The sequence below is a fragment of the Oncorhynchus kisutch genome, linkage group LG24 (genome assembly GCF_002021735.2).
Source record: "Oncorhynchus kisutch isolate 150728-3 linkage group LG24, Okis_V2, whole genome shotgun sequence".
Taxonomy (NCBI): Eukaryota; Metazoa; Chordata; class Actinopteri; order Salmoniformes; family Salmonidae; genus Oncorhynchus; species Oncorhynchus kisutch.
In genome coordinates this window covers 10,558,805-10,586,786 of record NC_034197.2, presented here as the reverse complement: position 1 = coordinate 10,586,786, position 27,982 = coordinate 10,558,805, and the positions used below count along the sequence as shown (strand labels likewise).

At 41.6% G+C, this 27,982-nt stretch overlaps 1 protein-coding gene across 3 annotated transcripts; it reads left to right on the top strand.

The window, feature by feature from the left end:
• Positions 1 to 23: 23 nt before the first annotated feature.
• Positions 24 to 27,924, top strand: kansl2 (KAT8 regulatory NSL complex subunit 2). Of its 3 annotated transcripts, none has more exons than XM_020458803.2 (10): positions 24 to 93; positions 1,207 to 1,465; positions 1,670 to 1,842; positions 17,603 to 17,717; positions 19,839 to 20,002; positions 20,308 to 20,474; positions 21,979 to 22,075; positions 23,002 to 23,261; positions 24,562 to 24,756; positions 27,461 to 27,923. In XM_020458803.2, the coding sequence occupies exons 2-10, from the start codon at positions 1,215 to 1,217 to the stop codon at positions 27,545 to 27,547; spliced, it is 1,509 nt and encodes a 502-aa protein (XP_020314392.1). In that variant the 5' UTR covers positions 24 to 93; positions 1,207 to 1,214; the 3' UTR covers positions 27,548 to 27,923. The 3 variants fall into 3 exon arrangements, with proteins under 3 accessions (XP_020314392.1, XP_020314393.1, XP_020314394.1); XM_020458804.2 differs by having other exon boundaries at positions 24 to 392; XM_020458805.2 differs by having other exon boundaries at positions 30 to 82; positions 27,461 to 27,924.
• The last annotated feature ends 58 nt before the right edge of the window (positions 27,925 to 27,982 follow it).

Genomic DNA, 27,982 nt, shown 5'->3' with positions numbered 1-27,982 from the left:
GGGCGGGTCCATCTTGTCTAGGCACTGATAGGAGAGTGCGGGAAAAACGACGCAGTGGCATTGTGCTTCGAGATCTGTCTAGGTAAGGACACGGTAAGCTCCTCGCCGTTATATTAACCAAACTGTTATATGAAACTCCTTTTTGGATTATTAAAATATTTTGATTATATCAGAGTGCATCTGTACATCAACGACAGCGAATAAACCAGTATATGTTGCTACAGAGACTAAGGAACGCTAAACAAACATGGCTGCTAAAGCTAACTGGCTAACAAGCTAACACAAAAGCTACAATTTGATGTCGTTGAGCTAAAAGGAGGCGGACCTGTTCCATGTGGCGCGTGATTGGGTTTTATGCAGGATCGTCACAGCACAAGTGTTTGGCACAGATGGTAGAGTACTGTTTATTTTATCCCCAACATACTTGTTTGGCAGCTAGCTACAACAAATGGCTTGATAACGTAGCAATTAACTAACAACATTTGTTATGAACATTTTTGCAATGAAAAGGTCCGTGTCTACTGTTCTGCATAATTTATGATTTTCTTTTTTTTAACTAGACATTTTATCAATCGACAGCATGTGCAAATGTCAGATCTGAAACCAATTGGCATGTTGGCTGGACAGATGTCATGAGTAGTGCCCTGTACTTTTCTTGACATTTTCATAATTTTATTTCTGTTTATTGTCACTGGTTATGCTGATCTGATGCACATGTTTTCGTATAACTATTTATTGATTGCTGAGGTTGTGGCAATGCTTGATGAAAGAATTGAGGAAGGTTTGAATTACAGATTAAGTTAATGTGACATGGGTCCGGTCCGTCAACGGATACACACGTGAACGTTACCATTTTTTATTTGATCGTGGCCAATGTTTGTTGTATTGTAGTATCAATAGAATAGATCTATTGTAATGCCCCCCCCCCCCGTATTCTTTGTTTGCTACCATATTGTGGTATCCCGTTGGGCTCAGTTGGTAGAGCATGGTGCTTTCAACGCCAGGGTTGTGTTCCATTCACATCGGAGACCCGGCATAAAAAATGTGTACACTCACTACTGTAAGTCACACTGGATAAGAGCCTTTGCTTAAATGATTCAAATGTCAATATTGGCCTGGTCTCATCTAAGTAGTTATGTCAATTTATAACTGTAGGGTTGCTAATTCAGCCCCTGGTACTCACCGGAACATGTATTTCCCTTCCAGGACCAGTGATGAACAGGATAAGGATCCATGTGTTGCCATCGAGCAGAGGACGTGTGGCCCAGACCGCCCGTACCCAGGAGCCCCAGGCCTGCTCCTTCACCCAGCGACCCTGCTCCCAGCCGCGCCTGGAGGGCCTGGAGTTCTGCATCAAACATGTCCTGGAGGACAAGAACGCCCCTTACAGACAGTGTAGCTATGTCTCCAACAAGAATGGCAAGCGCTGCCCGAACGCAGCCCCTAAGGTGGAAAAGAAAGAAGGGTGAATGAAGCAACTTGCATGTTTATCAAACTCTCAAAACTTCATTTTGATGTATGTGGGCTTGAATCTGGGAAATCCCTTAGTGTATCAATGAATACTGAGTCTTTTACTTTCCAAGTCAGTTCTTCAGAAATATCTGCACAATCTTGAATTCTCTGTGACCTTAGTTCTTATCTTGCTTGTGATTCTTATGTCTACATTCAGGGTGACCTTCTGTGCGGAGCACGCCAGAAGGAATGCCATGGCTCTCCAGGCCCAGCTGAGAAAGGCTTCATCCGGACCCTCCCCTGAAGCCCTCCTATCTCAGCTCAGTGGCTACAACCGCCCCGAGACGCATGGCCTGGACAGTGGCCGCAGTGAAGCCACCCGCATCCTCGGTGAATAATATTTCTGAGTCTTTTCCCTCTAAAGCCATGTGCAATGGCAACATGTTTTAGAATAACCATATTTTTCCTAGAGTGAACTTCAGTTCTTAACCAGTCTGCACAATAATTATTTCCCATTTGAACCCTAATTTCTTACATGTGCTTGACCTTGAATATTCATGGACAAATTTCACTCTCCCTTTACTACACACTATTGCTAAAAGGGCCCAAATCAAGTCTGACAGCTTGTGGTAGCTGTCCAGATCCTAAATGGGCCAACATTAACATCTTCCCATGGTCTGTTGGTTTTCTCTATATTAACAAAGAGAATAGTCAATTCAGTTGGAAGGAACAAACGCCTCCTTTACAAATCATAATGACTTTCTAAATCATTATTTCAGCATGTTTTTCAAGCCAAAACATCCAGTGCATTTGGAGATTATTCAGACCCCCTTGACTTTTTCCATGTTTTTACATTAGGCCAGACAATTGATTCGCCGTTTATCATCTTACGGCCGAGATCCCGTTAACGGGATTGATATGACAACAGCAGTGAAAGTGCATGATGCCAAATTCAAACAGATCTCATAATTAAAATTCCTCAAACATACAAGAATTTTAGTGGATAAGGAATGGCAGTACTTGGAAGGAACCACATTGTCTTAGACTGATTTTCAGATTATTATTAATACACAAATTAGCATTAAACATTATTCACAAATTGCATTCTATTATACATCCTATCATATTCAAATTATTTTAGAAAAAATGTATTAATGTATTATCGGTTCATTAATCTACCGTAATTTCCGGACTATAAGCCGCTACTTTATTCCCACACTTTGAACCTCGCGGTTTATACAATGACGCGGCTAATTTATGGATTTTTCCCGCTTTCGCAAGATTCATGCCGCCAAAAAACGGACCACCGTCACATAATGTGACGTATATCGAGCGCGCTCAAACTTCCCATCATTCTGATTACGGTAGTAGTTTTGTCACCCTCATCATGGCAAAGACACGGAGAAATGCATATGATGCAGCTTTCAAGTTGAAAGTCATCGATCTGGCTGTTGGAAAAGGAAATAGAGCTGCTGCATGGGAGCTTGGCCTTAATGAGTTGATTATTAGACTTTGTAAACAGCAGCGTGAGGAACTGACTCAGTGCAAAAAGACAACAAACCTTTCAGAGGGAAGAAAAGCAGATGGCCCAAAGTATTTGCATCCACTCAACATCAGTGTAAATCGTGCATTTAAGGTTGCGCTCCGTGTTCAGTGGGAGGCTTGGATGACAAGTGGGGAGAAATCCTTCACTAAAACGGGCCGCATGCGAAGAGCAACTTATGGTCAAATCTGCCAGTGGGTCCTGACAGCGTGGAGCATTGTCAAAAAATCCACTATCATCAACGGGTTTCGAAAGGCTGGACTGCTGCGTGTTGAAGGGGCAGCATGAGCTCAGCGGGGTATTTTCCTCCGGGTGAAAGTGACGAGAGCGACAATGAAAACGATCCAACATCGGATGAAGCAATTCTGAGGCTATTCAACTCCGACACCGAAGGAGATGACTTCAGTGGTTTCAGTGCACAGGAGGAGGAAGATGGTGACCAATGACTACTGGTAGGCTACTGTTTAATTTTTGTTACAAGCCGTGTTTCGTTCATTTGTTTCAATGTACCGGTAGGCACCTGCGGCTTATTTATGTACAAAATACATATTTTTAAATAATTCAGTGGGTGCGGTTTATATTCGGGTGCGCTTAATAGTCCAGCAATTACGGTACTTGTAAAGCCAAAAAAATGAGAATGATTGACAATAAATATTTGTAATCAAATTTAAAATGTTGATGCATAATGAGTTCATTACCTGAATGAGTATATAGCCTAGCCATTAACAAAATATTAATTCAAATGATTAGGCCTCTCATAGACCAGGCCTTGTAGACAGAGGGTCAATCAAGTTAGGTCTGCCAAAATGAATGTAGCACTGGGGGGAAAAATGCGTAAATCCAGCCATGGAGTATAAAAAAAAAACATGTTTTTGATTACTAGGTTATAACATGCACAACTAGAAGCATCAATCTATATTGAGCAAGCGTGACTAAATTCGAGCCCAGTAACTTTGCTCACCGCATCCTCCTTCAATTATCTCGTCTGGCTGCCACAATGCCCCCACCTGCTGATCTGCACGAAGTGTGTGCATGCCACTGGCGATGTACTTTGCTTGACATGCTAGCTGTTCTCGGCGGCGCATCATCACTTCAAACGCATTCCGTCGTGGCTTTATCGGTTGGCCTACTACTACTGGTAGTACCGGTAAAATGTAAGTTATGAATTGCAATCACCTGACACGCTTCAATTTCATCAATAAGTTTGACTTAGTATTTTGGACAACCAAATTCATCAGCTTGCACCGTGACTTTACTGATGAATGCCCTGATTGCTGGCCAGTCAGTTGGTTAAATTACATTGTTTAGTCTATTTAGTCTAACCCTTGCGTTGTGGAGGAAAGTGAGGCGGGGCATTCATTAAACAGTATTTCAACTTTGTCCAGTCTTATTAACATTGATGAGGGGGAAACTATTTAATCCATCTACAAACAATACCCCATAATGACAAAGCTGAAACAGTTTTCTAAAAATGTTTGCAAATTTGCTTTTGATGCTGCCACCACCATGCTTAACTTTTAGGGATGTTGCCATGTTTTCTCCAGACATAACACTAGGCATTCAAGCTAAAAAGTTTTATCTTTGTTTCATCAGACCAGAGAACTGCGGGACCTTATAGAAACAGGTGTGCCTTTCCAGATCATGTCCAATCTGTTGAATTTACCACATGTGGACTCCAATCAAGTTGTAGAAACATCTCAAGAATTATCAATGGAAACAGGATGCACCTGAGCTCATAGCAAAGGTTCTGAATACTTATGTAAATATGGCATTTTTGTTTGTAATACATTTGCGAAAATTACTGAACCTGTTTTTGCTTTGTCATTATGGGGTTTTGTTTGTAGATTACTTTATAAAAATTTAATACATTTTAGAATATGGCTAATGTAACCCCCCCCCTCCCCCCTTTTGCTATGACAGCCTCCACGCTTCTGGGAAAGCTTTCCACTAGATGTTGGAACATTGCTGAAGGGACTTGCTTCCATTCAGCCAAGAGCATTAGTGAGGATGGGCGCTGTAATTGGGGAATTAGGCCTGGCTTGCAGTTGGCGGTCCAGTTCATCCCAAAGGTGTTCGATATAAGGCTGGGCGACTAGATTGAATTTGTTTTTGCGCGATATTACATATGCCTGTAAGAATTTAGGTTGTTTGAGTGTTTATGTCTGCATGTTCTCGTGTTTTATTTTTTCTTCGCTCCTGTGTACCTCACCATTTACACCAGAGATCTGTACATTATGACGAGATGTACGTCTCAAATCAAAGTTTATTTATCACGTGCGCCGAATACAACGGGTGTAGTAGACCTTACAGTGAAATGCTTACTGACAGACCCTAACCAACAGTGGAATTTTTTAATAAAAAAAATAGCTATTAGGTGAAAAATTGTTAAGTAGGGAAATAAAGACAGTGAATAATAACAGTAGTGAGGCTATATACAGTAGCGAGGCTGGGTGTCGTTGTCCCAAAGGCAGGAAGGCAGGCAACAAGCTTAGGTCCAAAATAAGCCCATAGAAACGCATTGACCTTATTTTGGACAGATTTTACTCTTCCTCTATGGTTTACACACCCAGCCCCTGCCTCTCACGCCAACAATGTTGATAGATGACATTTCCTCTGGCAAGCGGTTTCAATTTGCTATTTGCATTTGAGTTTGGGTTCAAAATAATTGGTAATATGGACACACATTGGGGCATTATTTTACTGTAATAGAGTAGTTCACTTTTCAAACAATACAATTTGTCTCAACTACTTAAATTGTGTGCAGAGAAGACTACTTTTTTATTTGACCTTTTATTTAACTAGGCAAGTCAGTTAAGAGCAAGTTCTTATTTTCAATGACTGCCTAGGATGAGTGGGTTAACTACCTTGTTCAGGGGCAGAACGACAGATTTTTACCGTGTCAGCTCGGGAATTTGATCTTTCAACGATCTTACACGAGAGTATCAATGAACGTTGATTCTGGAAAATGAATACGGTTTGTTGTGCGTGGAATTGTTAGGTTAGCAGCATTTTAGCCAAAGACTATTATACTAGCTGTCTAGTCTGTTTTGTAAATGTGCAGTAAGCCTAAAACCCAACTTTTATTTTATAAGGAATTGGCAACTTTTCATTCTGCACAAAGTGGACATGTTAACATGCTTTTCAAACAGTTGGCGGCAGAAGGTTGTGTTCATAGCAGTTCAACCTTGTTAGCTAGCAAATGGATCCAAGTTGCCTAAACTTGAAATGTAAAGATGAACTGGCTTATCACCAGCATGTGGGTGTGTTAATGTGAACCACTTTAATTTTAGTCATGTGCTTTATACATGGTTCTAGTTAAATTTGTAACAAGGGTATTTTCATAGACTTGAAAGCCAGATTGGTGATTATAGCAAAAAAGCAAGTTAATTTAATCAAATTGTTTATTAGTGGGTCTTATGACTGTGGAAGGCTTATATTTCGCCTAGGTATAACTAATAGCCCTGAATTAATAATTGCAGTCTGTTTGAAATGCAGTGTATTTGACCTTATTTAATTGTACAATGCTTATTTGGATGTATATTGTGACTCACTCATTATTTTGAGGAAGGATTTATTTTTAGGCCATATCACCCAGCCCTAGTTCGATGGGGTTGAGGTCAGGGCTCTTTGCAGGCCATTCAATTTCTTCCACCGATCTTGACAAACCATTTCTGTATGGATCTCGCTTAGTGCATGGGGGCATTGTCATGCTGAAACAGGAAAGGCCCTTCCCCAAACTGTTGCCACAGTCTGAAGCATAACCGTCTAGACAGTCTTTGTATGCTGCAGCGTTCATGATTTCCCTTCACTGGGGCTAGCTCGAACCATGAAAAACAGCCCAGGTCGTTATTCCTCCTCCACCAAACCTTACAGTGGGTACCATGCATTTGGGGAGGTAGCGTTCTCCTGGCATCCGCCAAACCCAGATTAGTTTGTCGGACTGCCAGACGGTGACAGGTGAGTCATCACTCCAGAGAACATGTTTCCACTGCTCCAGAGTCCACTGGCAGCGAGCTTTACACCACTCCAGCTGATGCTTGGCATTGCACATGGTGATCTTAGGCCTGTGTGCAGCTGCTCGGCCATTTCATGAAGCTCACAACGAACAGTTCTTGTGCTAGCGTTGCTTCCGGAGGCAGTTTGGAACTCTGTAGTGAGTGTTGCAACCTTGCACAGTTCAGCATTTGGCGGTCCCGTTCTCTGAGGTTGCGGCCTACCACTTTGCAACTGAGCCGTTACTCCTAGAAGTTTCCACTTCACAATAGCAGCACTTACATTTGACCGGGGCAGCTCAAGCAGGGTTGAAATTTGACGGAATGACTTGTTGAAAAGGTGCCATCTTATGACGGTTCAACATAAAAAGTCACTGCTCATCAGTAAGGCCATTCTATTGTCAATGTCTGTCTATAGAGATTGTATGGCTGTTTTATTTATTTTTTAATACACCTGTCAGCGACTAGTGTGGCTGAAATAGCCCAATACACTAATTTGAAGCGGTGTCCAAATACTTGTGTGTGTATACAGACACTTGTGTTGGTGGCATTAAGTCATTTTTCAACCACTCCACAAATTTCTTGTCAAATCAAAATCAAATCAAGTTTATTTATATAGCCCTTCGTACATCAGCTGATATCTCAAAGTGCTGTACAGAAACCCAGCCTAAACCCCCAAACAGCAAGCAATGCAGGTGTAGAAGCACGGTGGCTAGGAAAAACTCCCTAGAAAGGCCAAAACCTAGGAAGAAACCTAGAGAGGAACCAGGCTATGTGGGGTGGCCAGTCCTCTTCTGGCTGTGCCGGGTGGAGATTATAACAGAACATGGCCAAGATGTTCAAATGTTCATAAATGACCAGCATGGTCGTATAATAATAAGGTAGAACAGTTGAAACTGGAGCAGCAGCACAGTCAGGTGGACTGGGAACAGCAAGGAGTCATCATGTCAGGTAGTCCTGGGGCATGGTCCTAGGGCTCAGGTCCTCCGAGAGAGAAAGAAAGAGAATTAGAGAGAGCATGTGTGGGGTGGCCAGTCCTCTTCTGGCTGTGCCGGCTGGAGATTATAACAGAACATGGCCAAGATGTTCAAATGTTCATAAATGACCAGCATGGTCGAATAATAGTAAGGCAGAACAGTTGAAACTGGAGCAAACTATAGTTTGTTAACAAACTATAGTTTTCGCAAGTCGGTTAGGACATCTACTTTGCATGACACAAGTCATTTTTCCAACAATTGTTTACAGACGGATTATTTCACTGAAGTCACTATTACAATTCCAGTGGGTCAGAAGTTTACATACACTAAGTTGACTGTGCCTTTAACAGCATGGAAAATTCCAGAAAACGATCTCATGGCTTTAGAAGCTTCTGATAGGCTAATTGACAATTTGAGTAAATTGGAGGTGTAGATGTATTTCAAGGCCTACCTTCAAACTCAGTGCCTCTTTGCTTGACATCATAGGAAAATCAAAAGAAATCAGCCAAGACCTCGGAAACTGTAGACCTCCACAAGTCTGGTTTATCCTTGGGAGCAATTTCCAAATGCCTGAAGGTACCACATTCATCTGTACAAACAATAGTACGCAAGTATAAACACCATGGGACCACACAGCCGTCATCCCGCTCAGGAAGGAGACTCGTTCTGTCTCCTAGAGATGAACGCAAATTAATCCCAGAACATCAGCAAAGGACCTTGTGAAGATGCTGGAGGAAATGGGTACAAAAATATCTATATCCACAGTAAAACGAGTCCTATATCAACATAACCTGGAAGGCCGCTCAGCAAGGAAGAAGCCACTTTTCCAAAAAGCCAGACTACGGTTTGCAACTGCACATGGGGACAAAGATCGTACTTTTTGGAGAAATGTCCTCTGGTCTGATGAAACAAAAATAGAACTGTTTGGCCATAATGACCATCATTATGTTTGGAAGAAAAAGTGGGATGCTTGCAAGCCGAATAACACCTTCCCAACCATGTGCCATGATGTTGTGGGGGTGCTTTGTTGCAGGAGGGACTGGTGCACTTCACAAAATAGATGGCATCACGAGGGAGGAAAATGATGTGGATATAGTGAAGCAACATCTCAAGACACCAGCCAGGAAGTTAAAGCTTGGTCGCAAATGGACAAGGACCCAAAGCATACTTCCAAAGTTGTGGCAAAATGGCTTAAGGGACAACACAGTCAAGGTATTGGAGTGGCCATCAGAGCCCTGACGTCAATCCCGTAGAAAATTTGTGGGCAGAACTGAAAAGGCGTGTGCGAGCAAGGAGTACAACTGTACAAACCTGACTCAGTTACACCAGTTCTGTCAGGCGGAATGGGACACAATTGACCCAACTTATTGTAGGAAGCTTGTGGAAGGCTACCTGAAACTTTGACCCAAGTTAAACAATTTAAAGGCAATGCTACCAAATACTAATTGAGTCTACATAGACTTCTGATCCACTGGGAATGTGATGAAGGAAATAAAAGCTGAAATCATTCTGACATTTCACCTTTTTAAAATAGTGATCCTAACTGACCTAAGACAGGGAATTTTTACAAGGATTAAATGTCAGTAATTGTTCAAATGTATTTGGCTATGTAAATTTCCGACTTCAACTGTAAGTCCAAAAAGCCGTTCCATTAGACATAATTCATAGGACTAACTATTCATTCAGGACCAGGGACAGTGACTATGAATCGGAGAAAGAAAATGGCAGTGCAGCTTCTGCTATTTCAGCATGCTGAAAGGGAGTGCCTATTTGACACAGCAGTCACACACAGCATCAAATAATGTTAAATAATAGGCAGCCCGTACAGTCAACTAATGAGCCTATAGAGCCCAATCATAACAATAGAAAAGTCACCATTTAGTTTTTAAAACACGGAATGAACAAGCCAGCTATTACTTCGCATTGCAAACATTTTTTATCACGTTCAGCACACAAAATAACCGGTGATCTGAAGTTGCAACATTTCACACATCAGCAATTTAATAGCAACAGCAAGCAAACTGCAATAAAAAAAAAAGAAGCTGCCACTCAACAGATCATTTGAAAATCAATTCTGTCCTCCAGTCCTTTATGAAATGGGCAATGGCAGGTTCATGTAGTTTGTCGTTAGATTTTCTATCCAAGAAGTAGCCTACTTTCTCGACTTGAGATCAAAGGCAAGGCTGACAGTTGGGCCTGTATGGTGGTGGTCCTGGAGTAAGTCTTGATCCATTTCAGGGCAGATGTCCTTTCAACTGAGGCAGTGGACACAGGAATGGTCAAGACCAGACAGGCAAGCAGATGCAGTTAGTATGTACTATCATTCAGCCTCTTCTGCCAGAGAAAGTGGAGGTGGTCGGCCGGGCTCCTACCCTCAGTCAGACATGAGCCGCGTAGATCTAAGTTGGGCCCATGGCTTTCCTCAACTTGAATGCAGTGTTTCATCGTTGTGAGAGTCTCTCTGGCCTGCTGCTCGTTAAGCTGAAGGGCTACTCTTGTGTCCAAATGTTTTTGAATTCTTGTAGCTCTTGGGTGTGAAGTTGACTCTTGGTGTCGCAGAGCTAACTTCGTAAAGCTGGATAGGTCTGAAACCAACCAGTACAGGCCAAGGTTGACGTCTTGTCGGTGCTGAAGAGTATACAATCCCAGCAGTACAACTTCTTTGTTTGCTCACACACAGGGCTTCCACAGATGGCGCTCATAATTGTTAGCTTGAAAATGTCGTTCATAGCTCTCCTCGTTGCACCAATCCTGGTAGTGCTGGTGTTGTCCCCACCTCTGCACAACCTTTAACTTCTCGTTGAAAGCGACGCTTACAAATCAAACACATCCTCTAACATCTGCTACAGCTGCCACCACTACTACAACAAGCATGGGAAAACTATGCTACTTCTCACTTCGCTATCAGTCAGTAGTGATGTCTAGGCCTTCCAGAAGTGAATGTGATTGGTTCATTCCAAAATTCTGCTCTAATGCAGAGGCCTTCTGTCCAGCTTTTCAAGGCTAGATTTTTCTACCCAGACACCACTAGAGATCCTGATTGGCTATATTTTCTCTTCAGTATTAACCCTTTTGAATAAATAAAATCAGAAGATCATAAGTTATTGAAAATATTAAATGGATGTATAAGTATTGTATTAATCCTTAAGCCGGGTTCCCCACTGTTTCTAAAGATACACTTATTAACTCCTAAGATTTGTCGTGCACAGCATTTTAACCAGACCGTTATAGTTTGTTTTGTAAATGTGCAATAAGCATAACTCAATTGTATAAGGAATTGGCAACTCGTTCTCATTCTGATAAATAAGGTAGGCCACTTGATTTCCAAATGACAGTGAACAGGCTAGCATGCTGTCCAAACAGTTGGCGATGGATAGAAGGGTGTGCTCATAACAATTAAACTATTCTACCATGTTAGCTAGCAAATAGATTCAATTTTTTATTTTCATACTTGGAATATTAAGATTAGCTTGGTACTCGCTATCACATGGGATTGAGACCTGTTGTGTAGCAGGTATTATAGAAACCTGAGGTTAGTCATTATTAGTGAATGTGCATTATGCATGGGTCTTGTTAAATTGAACAGTAAGGCAATTTTCAGGGATTATTGCAAAAGCAGGTAACCTATTTTGATGATATACAATTATTAGTGAGGCTTATATTTAGCCTAGGTATAATTTCACATGCCCTGAGTTCTTTTGATTTATTGCTGACTATCTGAAATGGAGTGTTACACTTAAATGTTTTTTATTGTACAACTTATTTAGAGGAAACCGAGAAACAAGATATACACTGCTCAAAAAAATAAAGGGAACACTAAAATAACACATCCTAGATCTGAATGAAATATTCTTATTATATACTTTTCTTTACATAGTTGAATGTGCTGACAACAAAATCACACAAATTATCAGTGGAAATCAAATGTATCAACCCATGGAGGTCTGGATTTGGAGTCGCACTCAAAATGAGTGGAAAACCACACTACAGGCTGATTCAACTTTGATGTAATGTCCTTAAAACAAGTCAAAATGAGGCACCGTTGTGTGTGTGGCCTGTATGACCTCCCTACAAAGCCTTGGCATGCTCCTGATGAGGTGGCGGATGGTCTCCTGAGGGATCTCCTCCCACACCTGGACTAAAGCATCCGCTAACTCCTGGACAGTCTGTGGTGCAACGTTGGTGGATGGAGCGAGACATGATGTCCCAGATGTGCTCAATTGGATTCAGGTCTGGGGAACGGGCAGGCCAGTCCATAGCATCAATGCCTTCCTCTTGCAGGAACTGCTGACACACTCCAGCCACATGAGGTCTAGCATTGTCTTGCATTAGGAGGAACCCAGGGCCAACCACACCAGCAAATGGTCTTACAAGGGGGCTGAGGATCTCCTCTCGGTACCTAATGGCAGTCAGGCTACCTCTGGCGAGCACATGGAGGGCTGTGCGGCCCCCCCAAAGAAATGCCACACCATGACTGACCCACCGCCAAACTGGTCATGCTGGAGGATGATGCAGGCAGCAGAACATTCTCCACGGCGTCTCCAGACTCTGTCACGTGCTCAGTGTGAACCTGCTTTCATCTGTAAAGAGCACAGGGCGCCAGTGGCAAATTTGCCAATCTTGGTGTTCTCTGGCAAATGCCAAACGTCTTGCACGGTGTTGGGCTGTAAGCACAACCCCCAACTGTGGACGTCGGGCCCTCATGGAGTCTGTTTCTGACCGTTTGAGGAGACCCATGCACGGCCTGCTGGAGGTCATTTTGCAGGGCTCTTGCAGTGGTCCTCCTGCTCCTCCTTGCACAAAGGCGGAGGTAGCCGTCCTGCTGCTGGGTTGTTGCCCTCCTACGGCCTCCTCCACGTCTCCTGATGTACTGGCCTGTTTCCTGGTAGCGCCTCCATGCTCTGGACACTATGCTGACACACAGCAAACCTTGTCACAGCTCGCATTGATGTGCCATCCTGGATGAGCTGCACTACCTGAGCCACTTGTGTGGGTTGTAGACTCCGTCTCATGCTACCACGAGTGAAAGCACATTCAAAAGTGACCAAAACATCAGCCAGGAAGCATAGGAACTGAGAAGTGGTCTGTGGTCACCACCTGCAGGACCACTCCTTTATTGGGGTGTCTTGCCAATTGCCTATAATTTCCACCTGTTGTCTATTCCATTTGCACAACAGCATGTGAAATTTATTGTCAATCAGTGTTGCTTCCTAAGTGGACAGTTTGATTTCACAGAAGTGTGATTGACTTGGAGTTACATTGTGTTGTTTAAGTGTTCCCTTTATTTTTTTGAGCAGTGTGTGTGGTGTGTGTGTATATATTACACACACACACACACTCTCGTGACTCGCCCGTAAGTTTGAGGAAAAAAATATTTTTAGGCCAATTCACCCAGCCCTACCTCGACGAGATGCATCCAAGTCACATAACCAATGTCAAGGCTTTAACTCAGCAGGCTAGAAAAGTCTTAACCCAGTCACATGTCACCCTTGTAATGTATACCCTTGCCGGTGACATGAAACATGTCTAACACACTCGTGTTCAGGTCTCATCACATAAGCATGTGTCACCAAACCACACTCTTGATGAGTTGTAATACAAGACTTGTATTAGTGTAGCAGATCTGATCAGCCTGAACTGAGCAATTGAAGGCCTTATTTAATAGTGCGATGAGTTGGTATGCTACAGGAGGGTGGTTGCGAGTTTTCTTTATCACCCTCCCTTCTAATGTGTATTGCATGTCCTATGAGCACCATAGAGGGGAACGGAAGACCCAACCACGCTCCAGAGTCTTGGCTTTCAGGAATGGGGCCAGAATGGCGTACAGCCCAAACGCTAGAGCCAAATTCATAAGAAGGAAATAAATTCAACATGCTGCATTGGCTTCAGAAACCTGTTTAACACACAGCATTTGACTATATCTGTTCTCTTCTACCATTCCTTGCTGGTAAAGTAGCAGAATCTTGTGTCCGGTTTTGATTCTGATTTTAGAGAACTGAATTTGAACATTTTAAATCTGCATGCATCTGAGAAGTTGAGCATAACTTTGGTAAGCATTAAATTATTAAGTTGCTATGCAGACAAATGCAATATTTACCATATTGAAAGTGGTGTGTGTGTGTGTGTGTATATATATATATATATATATATATATATATATATATATATATATATATACACACACACACACGACTCTTTCAATTCAGTTTTGAAACATGAAATACAAGTTCAATTTATGATTTCAATGATTTATTTTGTGCATTAGAACAAAATTAATGATCTATTTAAATGCAAATTCAAAATATTCAATTCAAATCGCTCCATATACATACACCAGTTTTGTTGCTGTTGGGCTGCTCGTAATCAACGAGTAAGATCCACATTTTGTTACGTTACTGCCTTATTCTAAAATGTAAAAATCCTCAATCTACACGCAATACCCCTTAATGACAAAGTGAAGACGGGTGTTTAGATTTCTTAATTTACTTAAGTATTCTCAGACTCTTTACAATGAGACTTGAAATTGATCTCCGGTGCATCCTGGTACTATAGATTATCGTTGATGTTTCTACAACTTTGAGTTCACCAGTGGTAAATTCAATTGATTGGACATGATTTGGAAAGGCAAACACCTGTCTATATAAGGTCCCACAGTTGACAGTGCATGTCAGAGAAAAAACCAAGCCATGAGGTCGACGGAATTGTTCTTAGAGCGCCGAGACAGGATTGTGTTGGCACAGATCTGGGGAAGGGTACCAAAAAATTCTGCACATTGAAGGTCTCTAAGAACGGTGGCCTCATCATTCTTAAATGGAAGAAGACCTCAGACTGGGGTGAAGGTTCACCTTCCAACAGGACAACGACCCTAAGCACACAGCCAAGACAACGCAAGAGTGGTTTTGCACATTTTGGGGAATATTCAGAGGTGGAAACCTTCCATGGAAATAAATGCAAAATAATACTATTTAACTGTAGATGTTTTTTGCTTTTGATATATTTATCAAATGGAGACGAACCTTAACCTTTTACCTTATCATAAGTAGAAATATTTGTAAATGTATTAAATCCTTAAAATAGAAATAAAATAGTTATGAATTAAACTTTAATTAAATCAGTTGACTCTTCATATGGGATGATTTCACTGAATAACAAAAGGGAATATTCAATGATTCATCTCCAAAAAAAAACAATTTTCAACATCTTTGAAATGACAGTTATCTTCCCCTCAGGCCTCCATGTGTTCTCCCTGGACCCCCTCAATGTCCACATCTTGAACATCCAGACTCTGAGACATTGTCTTCACTGTCACTTTTCAACCTCAAATTTGCCTGGATGGCCACCAGTTTTTCAACCCTTTTATATTGGTCAGCCTGTTGGATCAGTTGCGCTCTGAGGCGGGTGATGTTGGTGGGTTTTGGAGGATGATGGAGGCAACAGGGGAAAGAGCCTCAGATCCACAAAGTCCTTTTTACCAGGCGGCTGATGAGTTGTTGCCACGACTGCCATATTGCATCTCCATCCCAAAGCCTTAGCTTGGAAGTGTACTTCGCCAGACTGCAAAGAACCTTGCCATAGTCCAGGCCAAGGTGGCGAGACAAGGTAGTCATGACACCGTAGGTCTTGTTGATCTCTGCACCAGGCAGGATGCTGTTGCCAGCATACTTTGGGTCCAACATGTACACTGCAGAAAGTGTATGGACTTCAGGCAGAAAGAAGCCTTCACACTTTTTGATGCATTTCAAAACTGCAGTTTCCTCTGCTTGGTGCAACAGTGAAGTGGGCAGGGCAGTACGGGTTTCTTCTCTTACACCTGTAAGCAGAGTCTGAACATCAGGCAGGATGGCAGTGCAATGGCTACTGTTATAGGTTTCAGGCTGCTTACCACTCTCCCAAAATACATCATCCAGGAGGATCCTCTTGATGGGGCTGTCCATATCGGCAGACTGTTATATGGACATTTCTTGAAGAGACTCCTTCCCTTCCAGGAGACTATCAAACATGATGACAACACCACCCCAACGGGTGTTGCTGGGCAGCTTCAATGTGGTGCTCTTATTCTCCACTTTGCTTGATGAGGTAGATTGCTGCTATAACTTGATGGCCCTTCACATACCTAACAATTTCCTTGGCTCTCTTGTAGAGTTTATCCTTTGTTTTCAGTGCCATGATGTCCTTGAGGAGCAGATTCAATGCATGAGCAGCACAGCCAATGGGTGTGATGGGAGGGTAGGACTCCTCCACTTTAGACCAATCAGCCTTCATGTTCACAGCATTGTCTGTCAGCAGTGCAAATACCTTCTGTGGTCCAAGGTCATTGACTGCCTTCAGAAGTCAGGACCATGAGACGTTGCTATCGAAAAGGTGTCTTCATAATTTTCACCTCGATTAGAAGTAGAGGGACTTTTGTCAGAGGTTGTGAGCACTTAGGGAACTTTATGCCAGATGATTCTGCACCTGATTCTGCATCTTTGTTGCATTTCTCACATGATTTGGCATAGTATTTGCAAATGTACACCGCTTTTCCTTCTACATTGGCTGCAGTGAAATGTCTCAATGCATCAGTGCCCATGGCATTTTCCTGTGAAGATTAGGGAAAAAATGAGTAAAAACAAATACAATGCCATGTACAGAAATGTTTTCTTACAAAACGTGTATGGAAACAGGTGAATTAACACTCAGTTAGCAGGCTCAAGCAAGCTAAAACCCACATGGTAGCAGAAATTAACAATTTAGAAATTATTTAAACACTTTGCTGTAGACTACTAATTACTATTTAACAAAAACTCATGAATGTAATAAAATATATTCACCCCACCCAGTATTGTAATCAACTTACCAGAAAGCATGTAGTCCTTGGGTCAGACAGTATAGTAGTGTGCAAGATCTTTAATCAGCTGTACATGTACATTCAATTGAATTGGGGATAGTTTAACCAAAATATGCCACAATACCTAGACTTGCCTTGTGAATCCCAAAGGTTCACTGTTATAAGCTAACTTTTCTTGATGAATTTAAGCAAAATTCCCGGGCTTAACTTCCCATGGAAAGTTTCAGGGAAATTTCCTGGAAAGTTTGCAACCCTACGCAAGAGTGGCTTCGGAACAGCCAGAAGTCGAACTTGAACCCAATCAAACATTTCTGGAGTCACCTGAAAATAGCTGTGCAGCGACGCTCCCCATCCAACCTGACAGCTTGAGAGGATCTGCAGAGAAGGAGGGGAGAAATTCTCCAAATACAGGTGTGCCAAGCTTGTCACTTCATACCCACGAAGACTCTGCTGTAAACGCTGCTAAAGGTACTTTAACAAAGTACTGAGTAAAGGGTCTGAATACTTATGTAAATGCAGTATTTACATAAGTAAATACATATTTACATAATATATATCCGTTTTTTTTATAAATATTTTTGCAAACATTTCTGAACCATTTTTCTTTTACATTATGGGGTATTGTGTGTAGATTATTTGCGTGTAGAACGATTTCATCCATTTTAGAATAAGGCTGTAACAATGTGGATAAAGTCTAGGGGTCTTAATACTTTCAGAATGCATTCTATACTTTCTAGCTAGTGTCAGTACTTTCTTGTTTGCATTGAGTCATGCAATAGAGCAGAGGAATTGATGGGTGCTTGTCTGTCAGATGTGGACAGCTGGAGTGAGGAGGAGCAGGGACCACTGGTGCTGGACCAGACATGGAGAGGAGATCCAGACAGTGAAGCTGACAGTGTCGACAGTGACCATGAGGATCCTCTCAAGTAAGACACCTTTTGGTGTTGTGTGCTTGCTAGTGCTCACATTACATGGGTCTTGTAATGTCCGTGAGATGAATTGTGATATTTTCAGTGTTTTATGTACTCTGTATAAATGCTTTAACTTCAAGGTATTGATATCACATTTAGCTCAACTTGTAAAAAAAAATATGAAAGCAAGATCATATCATGAAAAGGTCATGAAATTGTCAGCCGGTTATTGTCAAGCAAATAACTGCCAGTCTCACTGTAATTAACATAAACCCATTTAGCATCTCCTGGCTTCCACTCATAGCCTGCAAGCCACTGATGCAGACCTTTGAAACATCTACATTCTAATAAATCCATGTTCTAGCCTACACATTACAATAAATCAATTTATTTTAGACTGGTCTAAAACATGATATGTTGTCTTTCAGAACAGAATGGCATACTGAGTTGTCCTTATGTTAGGGCCTGCTATGGCTGTGTGCTACACTAGTTCATTTTTCAGACGAGTTGCTTAAATTTCCATGGCATTATTTTATAGTATGAAGAATACAATTGAACATAGCTGAATAAAAGGTTATTTCCTCAACGATTTGAGTGCGCACATGGGGTTATTCTGTATTGAGCAGTTAACAAAGGGGACTCTTATATGCTTAATTTAGAGTTATGTAACTTGTGATAAATATTGGGCTATATGTTTTCATTTTTAATGAAGGCTGCATGATGCGACTCAAATGATTTCCCCCCGCTTTGGGCAGGCTGTACACACTTCATTAATCTCTCATTCACAATTTGACACGCACTTGATAATGCCTCGATTTTTTTTTCCCCGGCTGCTTCCCCTTCGTGTGGCCGTACTGCCCCATACCAACAAAAAAATCCATGCCTTTTGTGGCCGTTGTGCCCTTGGGCTGAAAATAATAATTAGAATTCCCTTCTCCGGGCTGCGTGCCTGAAGCGCCCCTCATTCACATGACTCTCCGTCATGTGATTGGTGTTTTCTCACCGGCTACAAGTGAAGACATCGGGGACACAACTGCGTGCGTCCTTATCCACATTTCAATTTTCATCTGCCAATAAGAGGAGTAGGCCTACCGAACAGCAAAAGCACTAGCCTATGTCAATCTAATATCCCCCATGTCTAAAAGTTGACCTAATATATTGGACAACTGGTCCTTCTGTCTGAGAAATATTTCTAACAGTCTGGGACAGTTGTGGGATGTGAGAGATCCCCAATTAATACAACCGCTAGCATTTAAACTGTTTTAAGCAATGAGCCTGACGCATCAGATGAACATTTTTAGCTCTATGTTTAACTATTAGGCTATTTCTCCACAAGTGTACATGGCAGTAGGTTATAAGCACGGATGTTCCGTTAGCAGGGAAACACCGTTCTCAAGTGTCCACAAATGTGGTTATGCATGTATTGCTTTTATTAAGGTGCATTTTTATGGTGAAAATGATCTTCCCCAAGCTTGAAACTCACATGCTGTGTATGTATGCCAGTTAGGCTCTACACCTGTTGTAAAGTGGATGAATGTGCTTTAAGGTATGGGCTAGGCTACATGACGCATGCAACTATGATTTGAAGAAGTTGCAAAAAAATGCTCTGTTTGCCTTAAGCTGGGCGTCATTCACAAGTTAATATATAAACAAGTGATAAGCTAATAGTCACCATCACACATTGATTTCAATCTTGTCTTTACATATACATAAATGGAGAATGCTTTTCACGTGGTTCATTTTTCATGCCAGCCAGGTAGGCTATACTCCTGTTGTAAAGTAAAGCATTGTGCTTAATATTAGTAAAGTTGAGGTAAATATAGTAGGCCTAAATAAGAGGCCCACAATTTTCTCACGCAATTGCATAGCCTGTAGAGATGTTGTGCAACATGAGCTCATGGGCTCTGTTTTGATTCGTTTTTTGAATTTTTTTGAAATGGTCACATTTGCATTGATGTCAGTGATCAACTTGGAAAAGCATAATTACAGCATCAACTTGGAAAAGCCTAATTACCGTGACTTAACAGTCACGTGGAATTTGAATTGTGCCGTTTATACGGTCAACGTAACAGCCCTAGATATGACACATTTGCTGTGGACTGTTGTAACTGTTTGCATGGATTGTTTGACCTACAGACATGCAGGGGTGTACACGGCAGAGGAGGTTGCTCTGATCACACGGGAGAAGCTCATCAGACTCCAGTCGCTCTACATCGACCAGTTCAAACGCCTGCAGCACCTCCTCAAGGAGAAGAAGCGCCGATACCTGCACAGCCGCAAGGTGGAGCATGAGACCCTAGGTAAAGCCATGGTGCTGCACTAACCCAGCCTGTTCTGTCCTGTAGTTAGTCAGCTTTGCGACCAATAGGTTTCACTGTAGTGCAACAAATAAAAATCATTTTTCCAATTGGACAGCTTCATATAGTACTTGTCCAGATGTGATTGTGGGTTTTTCTGGTGAGATCATTATGGTTATTCCAGTAGCTGTCTGACCTCCTGTGTAATGGGTGTGTTTGTGACAGGGAACCTGACCCTAGATCAGCACACCTACTTTGACATGCTTTTTGAATACAGTCTCTGACCCCCTGTGTTTTCTGTCCAACAGGGAGTAGTTTGCTGACTGGCCCGGAGGGTCTCTCCATGAAGGAGAGGGAGAACCTGAGAAAGCTGAAGGCTCTGCGTCGGTACCGCCGCCGGTACGGCGTGGAGGCTTTGCTTCACCGTCAGCTCCGAGAGAGGAGACAGGCTGTCACTGAAGGAGCTCCTCTTCAGGTCTGTGGCTTAACTGTTTGTAGGGATGGACTCTAAATCCCGGGGACTCTAGCAACTGTCTGTGGCCTGGCAGAAGTAAATAGTTATGTTCCAGGTTGTTTGTGAGTCTCAGATTGAATGTGGAAATGCCTAGCAGCCCAGAGGGGCTGGGTGATATGGCCTAAAAATCATATCTAGAGTCACGATATGCAAGAGTATTTGGACTCTCCTTCAAATGAGTGGGTTCAGCTATTTCATCCACACCTGTTGCTGACGGGTGTATAAAATCAAACAATGCAATCTCTATAGCAAACATTGGCAGTAGAATGCATGGCCTTACTGAAGAGCTCAGTGACTTTCAACGTGGCACCGTCATCTTGAGAAAGGTCAATGTAAAATTATAACGTGGCTAACGAGAATTCTTCCACAACCATACGACACTAATAATTGAAATTATTTTAACAAGCATTTTTTTTGCTATAATCACTGATCTGGTGTTCAAGTCTGTTTTGAAAATGCCATTTTGTTATAAATTTAACCAGAACCATGCACATTCTCTAATTACAAACTTCTTGTAGCAGGTGAAAGCTAACACTGGTCTCATAAACAATCTCTCAAGCACAAGGCCACATGCTAGCGAGTAGCCATCTTAACTTTATTTCAAGCCAACTTGGCTCTATTTGCTTGCAAACAAGGTAGAACTGTTTAAATGTTATGAATACACCCTCTTATCTGTCTCAAGTGGTTTAAACAGCCTGTTCACGTTAAAATATTGAAATCAAGTGTCCTACCTACAGAAAATGCTTATTTCTCAGAATGAGAACAATTTGCCAATTTTCTGATTTTTATAAATGAGTATTTTTATGCTCATTGCACATTCATAAAATAGACAGCTAGCACATCAGTCTGTGGATAGAATGCTGCTAGCGGTATGTGATGCTGCTAGCGGTATGTGATGCCGCACACAACAAACTTAGCATTTAATTTTCGACAATCATGTTCATTGATACTTTCGTTTTAGTAGGGTCTGTTCTACCTTTTGGGATTTGAGACGTTAGAAATGTCTATTCCAATAAAGTTTCGAAGCGTTTCGGTGTCCATATAATCAGTTCTGTTGGACTAATTGTTGGACCTCTAATGCAAATAGCGAGTTTTAAACTGCTTTTTGTCAGAGGAAGTTATTTCGTTGTGAGTGACAGGGGCTTGGTGTCTGAGTGGGAAGGTGCACAGAAGGCGTAATGGAGACCAGACCAAAAAGGCAGCACGCTCAGAAATTTGATTCTTGCAATACAGGTATTTGGAACATTGTGCTAAAACACCAATTTGATATATTGTCTCAGTACAATAGTGCCAGCAGAGGGAAAACAGTGTTTTGTGGGAACGCAGGCAATATGCCGGATTTGGTGTATCCGGACTAAGACGTTGCGTTAACTGGTCACCATATGCGTTAACCTCAACCAAACTTTGGTTGAGGAATTTGAGGATCTTAACCTTATTCCTGTCGTTGTGTGTGTTCTCTCTACAGGCACATACGATGCGGTCTAGCCAGAGGTGTATCTCCTATGTGGAAGGGACCCGCTGTTCTAACCAGTGTCTCCCAATGACACGACATTGCGTCTCTCGTATCCTTCATACTGTTCTTCTGGTGTCCTCTATGATCAGTCATGTGTTTATCGAAAGTTCGTTTTCAAATTTGCATTCATCTTTTTCGTGGACTTTTGTGAAGGTGTTACCCTACACATACTAATGCTTGTTGTGCCGAAAGCGGGGGGCATTAGTTAACTGGAGCATTAGTTAGGCGGTCCAAGCTTGATAACCAGTCTGCACAATAACTTATTTCCCATTTGAACCCTAACTTCTTACATGTGCTTGACCTGCAGAATATTCATGGACTAATTTCACTCTCCCTTTACTACACACGATTGCGAAAAGGGCCCAAATCAAGTCTGACAGCTTGTGGTAGCTGTGCAGATCCTAACAGGGCCAACATTAACATCTTCCCATGGTCTGTTGGTTTTCTCTATATTAACAAAGGGAATAGTCAATTCAGTTGGAAGGAACAAACGCCTCCTTTACAAGTCCATTATTATTTTTATTTTTTTACTTCATGTTTTTTTTTTACAAAAGTGCGTATGCCAGTTTCATTACGCTGTTGCTCTGCTCGTAATCAAGTGGTTGACATAGCAAGTAATTCTGCTTAAAATGTTATTCCAAGAATCAATAAAACCTGGTTAATTCCGAGCAAAGCGTTTGTCAACATGTTGCAAAATATTGCTGTACAGAACCAACCAAGCCTTTTTAAGCCATTTATTTGTACCTTGCAGCGTCTCACACAACAAATACCCAAATACTGTTATTGTAGTGAACTTGTAGTGAACATCTTCTTCGAAGGAAGATGAGCTGATCTAGCCTCGATTTCTAGGCTTCCTCACATTGGTTCCTATAGCAGAGTAATACACAATACTCTGAAGTATATTAATGGGAGACTATAACTGATGTAATTGCCATTGTGGATGTCAGTTATTATTCTTTACCATAAGACATCCAGACATCTACCAGGACAGTAACCAGGTACTGTTCAAGATGTGTCCGGGGCTGAAGGATGTTCCCTGTGACCGGCCCGTTCACATGGGCCAGTCAGAGGAGCCTCGCTGCCCCCTGCACCTCTCCCTGCCTCCCCCCATGTACCAGCCTGAACAGGAGACGGCCCTGACCCCAGAGCAGCTGGATGCAGTACTGCCCAAAGACATGTACCTGAGTGCTGCAGAGCTACAGCCCACGGAGAGCCTGCCGCTAGAGTTCAGTGACGTACGTGAAGTCTGACCAAGTTTCCTGCTCTTATTATTTTATTTTTCACCTTTATTTAACCAGGTAGGCTAGTTGAGAACAGATGTTTTGTGCTAACATTCCGCTCCTTGTACTCTGGCATATGACACCGTACATGGGGAGGAATGTTACCACACAACGTGTCTGGATTTCAGGCTATGAGTATGTCATAAGAATAGGAAACTTGATTGGAGTCAGGTGTGTATCTCACTGATTTGTATTTTATTTTTAATTTCTTCACCCACCAAGATTTACTTTCACTCTTTCTGCTTACCATTATTGCTGAAGGTGCCCTAATCAAGTCTGACAGCTTGTAGCTGTCCAGATCCAAACCGGGCTAACATTAACATCTTCCCATGGTCTGTTGGTTTCCCCCATATTAACAAAGGGGATAGTCTATTCAGTTGGAAGCAACAAACACGTTTATTCCTGAAACTATTTTTTTTTTTTTTTACCCCCCAGAATGTCTAAACATATTGCGTACTGAACAAAAATATAAACATTTAGTGTTGATTTCATGAGTCTTTGATACCAAAATAGCGTCTAAAATACTTTATTAAAATGACACTTTGATTTCATACCTTCTAGAATGGCCTTAACGTGATACGTTGGGATTTTGTGTGTTTCTTCTCGAGTCTATGAACTCGTGGATACAATTGTCTCTGTGCAGTATGAAGGAAGTTAGAGGTAGTTTGGCGAGCCAATGCTCACTACCACAAATGCTAGTTAGCAATTGAGGTAATCCTCTTTTGCAACTTCTTTCAAACTGCATGTAGACAAATGGTATCCACGAGTTCATCTGATTCTAGGGAAGTAGATTATGGGCTTCATTTCCACATTCCCGACCTAATCCCTTTTAACAAGGCTCACAGCAGTATTATTCAAAGTCGACAGGCCCATTAAAAAAAAAACATTTTTTAAAAATTTTTATTAAACGGATTATTGTATGGGGCAATATACAAATGTTTTGAAAAATGTATTTGTTTTATTCGTTTTAAGAGATTGTAATAAATCCATTTATAGATTTTAAAGTTTCATTAGATTTGGTGGGATAGGGTAGGCAGAAATTCTGGCGCAAAAAATGGGGTCCCCATTGAAAAGGTTTGGATTTCACTGGCTTGCTGTATGTGCTCAACCATAGCATTAGTGTTTATCCGTCACAACTCTGCCTTTTACTTTCCCTGTAATGTAGCTGTATTAATCTACTCGGCTGAGGAATAGAAACACCTTGTAACACTTACCCACTAATGTTGTCCCCGCCCCTCCTGTTCATCTCGTGTAGGACCTGGATGTAGTGGGGTGTCCTCCGTCCCCTCTGATGTTTGACACGGCCCTGGCTCTGGAGGACCAGACTATCAGGGCCATCGCTGAGGGTCCTATGGACATCCTGACCGGGGTCGAGCTGGATGCTTCGGGACACGATGACTCTGCTGACATGGAGCTCTCTGAGAGAGTTCTGCAGTCTATAGAGGACCAAGTGAGTTGTCGCCCTTGATTTCTTAACCCCCGAGTCGATTGAAGCGCTGGTCTAAGATGCATACATAAGTTGCATAACAAAAAAATCCCTGTCAAAATCCATCAGTTTAGTCTAGGGATTTGTTAGTTTTTTTTTTACTTTGGATGCATCTCGATCCACCACATCCACCAGTGTCGCACTTCTGCATCTGCGGTGACAGGTGGCTGAATTAGAGCAATGTTTGTCAGACCTTGAGACATCCCGGAAATCGATCTTCTCATATAAACATCTGTAGCGTCCAAACGGTTTGGCCTACAAACTATTACCATTATGGAAAGGGGAGACTCGCGTGTTCTCCGTTTTGGTCTAGGACCCCCACAAGTCTCACGGGATTCGTATGAAGGTAATCGGTACCAGTAAAAAAATAAACAAATTGAAGTGACGGTAGTTTTGTGCCTACCCAAAAAAAAGGGTTAAATATGTGTAAAAAAAAAGATGTGTATTTATTTTTCCTCTCCTAGATTCAGGACACACTTAAACCTTGTTTCTTCTAAATGTTTTTACTGTCTTTTTTAAGATTTATGAGTTATTCAATGCATTTCTTTGGGCATTAGTAGTAAAGGCAAATCTACAGTACCAGTCAAAAGTTTGGAGACCTACTCATTCAAGGGTTTCTTTATTTGTAAAAAAAAAAAAAAATGCATTGTAGAATAATAGACATCAACTATGGAATCATGTAGTAACCAAACAATTGTTCAACAAATCAAAATATATAGATAATTCTAAGTGCCTTGACAGCTTTGAACACTCTTGGCATTCTCTCAACCAGCTTCATGAGGTAGTCACCTGGAATGCATTTCAATTAACAGGTGTGCCTTGTTAAGTTAATTTGTGGAATTTCTTTCCTTAATGCATTTGAGCCAATCAGTTGTGTTGTGACAAGGTAGGGGTGGTATACAGAAGATAGCCCTTTTTGGAAACAGACCAAGTCCATATTATGACAAGAACAGCTCTGATAAGCAAAGCGAAATGACAGTCCATAATAAAAAACCTGGAATGAGTAGGTGTCAACTTTGGAATGGTCCTAAAATTCCAAATCAAATGGCTAAATGATCCATAGTTTTTATTTAACTAGGCAGGTCGGTTAAGAACAAATTCTTCTTTACAATGACGGGCCTACCAGAAGGCAAAAGATATAGGACAAAACACACAGTATGACAAGACACCTCAATACTACATAAAGAGGCCTAAGACGACATTGCATGGTAGCAACACATGGCAGCAGCACAAAACATGGTAGAAAAATGATTGGGCTCAGACAACATCACAAAGGGCAAGAAAGTAGAGAATAATATATCACGTGAAGCAGCCACAACTGTCAGTAATTGTGTCCATGAATGAGTTTGAATGAAGAGATGGGAAACCAAATGTATGACAGTGTTAAAACAATTCCATATGTCAGCTTAGCTCCCCAATGTCTTTGACTCTAATTTTAAACATGGTTGGGTATCAGCAATATGTAGAGTTTTCCAACATGTGTGTATGTGATTATTTATAATTATTCAGCATAGTTGTAGCATTTCTGAAAAGAATGACTAACCAACAGAAAAATACATTCTTATAAAGTTGAGTAGATTGAAAATGTACAGTGCCTTCAAAGGTATTCATACCCCTTGAGTTATTCCACATTTAGTTGTTACAGCCTGAATTGAATCTACACACAATACCCCATAATGACTAAGTGTGGAGAAAAATGTATAATTTTTGCAGATGTATTGGAAATTAAATGCAGAAAAGTATAATTTACGTAGGTATTCGCATAGAAGCACCTTTGGTGGTGATTACAGCTTTGAGTCATCTAGGGTATGTCTATCAGCTGTGTACATCTATTTGGGGATTTTCTCACAATCTGTTAAGTTAGATGGGGAGTGGCGGTGAAACTTTCCACAGATTTTCAAAGATTTTGCGTTCCAAGGTTGTTTGCACTCTGAAGCATGTTCTCATCAAAGATTTGGCTCCATTCATTATTCCCCCTCTCTCCAGTCCCTGCCTTTTGAAAAGCATACCCATAGCGTGATGCTGTCACCGCCATGTTTCACGCTAGGGATGGCGTTACAAGGTTGAGCTGTGCCTGGGTTTCTCCAGAAATGGCACTTTGCATTCAGGCCAACGAGTTCAATTTGTCTCATCAGACCGCAGAATCTTTTGCCTTTATACTCAGTCTTTCACATGCCTTTTTGCAAACTCCAGGCGTGGTGTCGTGCCTCTCTCAGGAGCCTCTGTCTGGCCACTCTCCCATAAAGCCCAGATTGGTGAAGTTCTGTAGAGACCTTTGTCCTTCTGGCAGGTTCTCCCATCTCAGCCAAGGAACTGTAGTTTAAATAATGTCCAAACAATTTAATTGGCAACAAGGGGAACTCTAAGTTGTAGTGATCTCTCAAGGATAATCAAAGAAAGTTGGATGCACCTGAGCTCTATTTGGAGTGTGTATACTTGTGTAAATTAGATATTTCATTTTCAATAAATTTACAAAAATGTCTACACGTTTTCACTTTGTCATTATGTGGAGAAACAGATCTATTTAATCCATTTAGAAGTCAGGCTGTTACACACACACACACACACACACACGGTATGAATACTTTCTGAAGGCACTGTACATTGATGGCTAATGCGTGCTATAAATGAATCTAGGTTTAGCTAAACTGCTCATCTTCCCCTCCAGATTGTATCAGAGGTAATAGGAGGAGGGGACACCACGGAAAATTCATCAACAGAATTGGACCATGTTGCTGCAGACACCTCCAGATGAGAGCTTTGCCTCCAGACTTGTGCTGAATTCCAGAGACTAATGTTGAGTTGACCAATTTAAAGCCAGGATGGATCTTCAAGGTGGTAGATCATAACGAAGCCTTTGCACACCATTGCCAAATGACTACTGTTAAGTCATTGTTTAATCAGTTGTCATATTACTAACTTTTGCTGATACACTCTGAGTCGGTTCAATGTCTGTCTGGTCTTGTGCACCGTTGCCTTTCTCAACTTTACCTGTGTAATTTAATAAATCCTGGTTTCTCCTTAAACTACAAACATATGTATATCTTGTATACAAAGTTGGTGTAGTGAAGAGATGAAACACCACTTGTAACTCTGGTTTGTTACTGTTCAATAAACACTCCACAAATGCATTTATTGATTTTACCTTATTACACCTCTTTATTATAGGGTTCTCGAAATGGGTGAAATG

What these genes read in the sequence shown, in the direction of transcription:
- kansl2 (XM_020458805.2), top strand. Translation starts at nt 1,215, where the DNA reads ATGAACAGGATAAGGATCCATGTGTTGCCATCGAGCAGAGGACGTGTG. An exon ending in CTGAAGGAGCTCCTCTTCAG is followed by an intron (nt 20,475 to 21,978) that starts GTCTGTGGCTTA and finishes TTCTCTCTACAG; the next exon opens with GCACATACGATGCGGTCTAG. An exon ending in GACACGACATTGCGTCTCTC is followed by an intron (nt 22,076 to 23,001) that starts GTATCCTTCATA and finishes TAAGACATCCAG; the next exon opens with ACATCTACCAGGACAGTAAC.